Raw genomic sequence first — 3192 nt, 5'->3', positions numbered from 1 at the left:
AGAGAGAGAGAGAGAGAGAGAGAAATACCTGATGAAGGGGATATCTAGTACTGGCAATTGTATATTAATAACTTGGGGATCTCACACAGTAAGATTTAGGGTCAACATTGCATGGGTTATAGAAAGTATCAGCCGTTGCCTTTTAAATACTGCCGTTGACCCGGTGTCTCAATTTATCTAAGACTCTAAATATCTCTAAAACATGCGATTAAAGCCACGCTGGATATCAAGATCCAGGAACAAAATTATAAAATCTAACAAATAGTTCTAGACAAGCCACGCCATCCCTCGCGTGCGAATAATTATATGGGCAATATTCAGTAGATAAGGATCTTGTGCTCTCACATTAGTGGCCATCGAAGCATAAGGATATTGCCATGTGCCTGACACCAACGGGGCGTACAGTAGTATCATAAAGATTCGCGTGCAGTGAAAAGCGGTGTGGAGATGAACTGGCATTGTAGAATGATATTGGGAAGTATTTCAAAGAAGCAAGGTGATTTTAAGTGTCTACGTGTGAGGCATAGCATCCCTCGGTGGGCCAGGGAACATATTCATCACATATTTGTTCGTCAAACTGGTTCCAAGAAGGTGTGTACAACGAAGTCCTGCTATTTGGGCGTCAAGGAAAACCACACATCTCACGTTAAGGTGCAGCATCACATCTGCCCGGATTCAACTGCCAGTTCCAGGCATCATAAAGATCCATCAACCTCGATATTCATTAAAACATTTAAAGAAGCATGGATATCAGCCAGTCTATATCAATATCCGGAAAATATCCAATTTCTGCTTTCATAAACCTTACTTAAACATTAACTCATTAACTCCGCTATATACTTCTATAGGAATTAGTCTTAGACTTAAATTATATCTATTTATAGTCTCTTTTTCAGTGGCGTATTCTATATCTCCTGTATTTTATTAACCTCTATTCTATTATTCTGTCCTTGACTCAAAGATTAAACTCTGTATAACAGTGCCTGTATCTTAAGAGTAAGTTGACTCTAATTACTAATATATACTGGAATGAGCTCTATCTATAGAGAGTAATAAGCTGTTTACACTTCTTCTCTAAATGTTTAAAATAGCTAACGAGCTTTTCGAGTACTACTGTTAAAAGAGTTCTGAATTCTTCTAGAATTTTTAAAATTAATTCTTATTTAATAAGGCTTTGAATATTTTTAGATATTATATTAGATAAGACCTTACAAAATTCTATTTCTTAAAAAGATATAGAGCTAATAATTTTCTTGATAGTATTAAGGAAACCCTAATCACGCTAATTTTCCCTACCTAATTAACCAAATAGTCTTTGGCGAGGTTTTTCAAAGGATAGGTGCTAAACTTGTCTACCACTATATAGACACAAAGGTTATTGTGCGCAATTTCTTTGACGTCAGTCGCTGATGCGGCCTCTGCGACGTTGGCATCTTGGATCATACGAACATGTTTGACGAGGTTATAGGACAAATGACGTGAGCTTTCTGTTTCATTGACATCATCTTCGCTTGTGACTGATGGAATATTGTGGCCGGAATAGGGAAAGCGGGCACGAACTACGTTCTAGAACACCCAGGGCGTAAAGTTGCCGTTCTCATATAAAATCTGGCTTATCTTCCAGAGAGTTACCTTGTTACTGACTTCATTTCCACGCTAACTTTTGTTGCATCTTGGGTTAGAAAAACATATTGCACTTCATCACTTCTAGGCTCCATGGAACCTTCAAAAGCTGAAATTATAGTATTGGGCAGATCTCAGATTGACCTGATTACATTCAAAAGGGGAGGAAAAGTCTACCTTCAAGGCCTTCCGGCAGGCTCGAGGCTGTTGTCCAAATTTCTGGAAGATGAGAATTACGTCTGCCGATTTTATCCCACCAGCAACAATGATCCCAAGATCGAATTCTTGGCTATGAATGCCAAGAACGAAGTCCACCGCCAACACCTTATTGACACTATCAATACCTCGCCTATTAATATCGAGATTGACAAAAATGATGAAAGTAACGGCTCTGATGACGGTGGTCGGCGGACGAGCGGACATAGTGATCCGCCTCGTGCGAGTGAAAAACAACAAAATAACAGCGCTGGAGATCGCGGTGAGCAGATGAGTGGAGATGGATCGGTCGTGTTGGAAGATGGTGGTGCGCATGGAAAAGGAAAAGAAGAGTCGAAACACGCGCTCGTTATTGACGATCCCGAAGGCGAGCTGCTTTCCGGAAAGGAAGAACCGGGGCTGTCTTGTCTGGGAGAATTCACTCCCTCTGCTATCTTCTACCAAGTGAAGCGCCCAAAAAATATATCCTTGATAGCAGGTGAATTGGCCCCTCTCCTCAGCACCATCAATAATGATAACTTGAAAAGATTTGTTATCATTATTGACGTTCAGGAACTACGAAATACTGGGATGCAAATCAGTCGAGATTCATCCTGGGAGGAAGCCGCAGCCGACACTGTGCGAAATTTTAAGCCGGATGATTTGCTGGAAAACGTATCCAAAAAGCTTAATATTGGGAAGATCGCCTGGATCATTCGTTTCAGCTACCAGGGCGCCATTGTGCTGGGGACAGTTTCAAATTATCTCTACTTCGACCCAAAAGCCGAGGAACGCGGTATCTTTCGGCTGCGCCATGCACATCCGACAGCACTCGAAGCAGCATTCCTGAGTGGATTGATATCAGATACTATGTGCCATATTAATAATGAGAATCACGAGTGGCTGACAGCAATCCAAAAAGGGTTACGCTATGCTCATTTTCTTGCCACTAACGGATTCGCTCCTCTTACTTCCGAAAATTGCTCTATGGAATACCCGAAATTTAAGGAGAATGAAGGTGTTATTCTTCAGCATGCCATCATTCCTAAAGAACTCAGTGGATGGTCCATTTTGACAAATGCGGAAGAGAACGGGAAGGTCGTCAGAAGAAAAGAAAACGACATGTTTACTCTGGGGAAAGAGATTGTTAACGGCAAGAAAGGAATTGATACTTTGCTATCTAAGGCCCCCATAGCCAAGTTCGGCGATATCGTTACAGCTGATAGGTGGGAAATTAAACAGTTTAACCAGGTCTCGCGCGGTCAACATTAGGGTCAACATTAGGGTCAACATTAGGGTCAACATTAGGGTCAACATTAGGGTCAACATTAGGGTCAACATTAGGGTCAACATTAGGGTCAACATTAGGGTCAA

At 41.3% G+C, this 3192-nt stretch overlaps 1 protein-coding gene across 1 annotated transcript; it reads left to right on the top strand.

Moving 5' to 3' along the window:
- Positions 1 to 1716: 1716 nt before the first annotated feature.
- ANOM_011906 (uncharacterized protein) lies at positions 1717 to 3090 on the top strand (the record flags this gene model as incomplete). The annotated part of the gene is made up of 1 exon (XM_015557158.1): positions 1717 to 3090. One exon carries the CDS (start codon positions 1717 to 1719, stop codon positions 3088 to 3090), a length of 1374 nt encoding a protein of 457 aa, XP_015400806.1.
- Positions 3091 to 3192: the final 102 nt, after the last annotated feature.

Source organism: Aspergillus nomiae, assembly GCF_001204775.2.
Source record: "Aspergillus nomiae NRRL 13137 chromosome Unknown contig00849, whole genome shotgun sequence".
NCBI classification, from domain to species: Eukaryota; Fungi; Ascomycota; class Eurotiomycetes; order Eurotiales; family Aspergillaceae; genus Aspergillus; species Aspergillus nomiae.
Note: the sequence above shows the minus strand (reverse complement) of the source record. Positions and strands in the feature narration are given on the sequence as shown.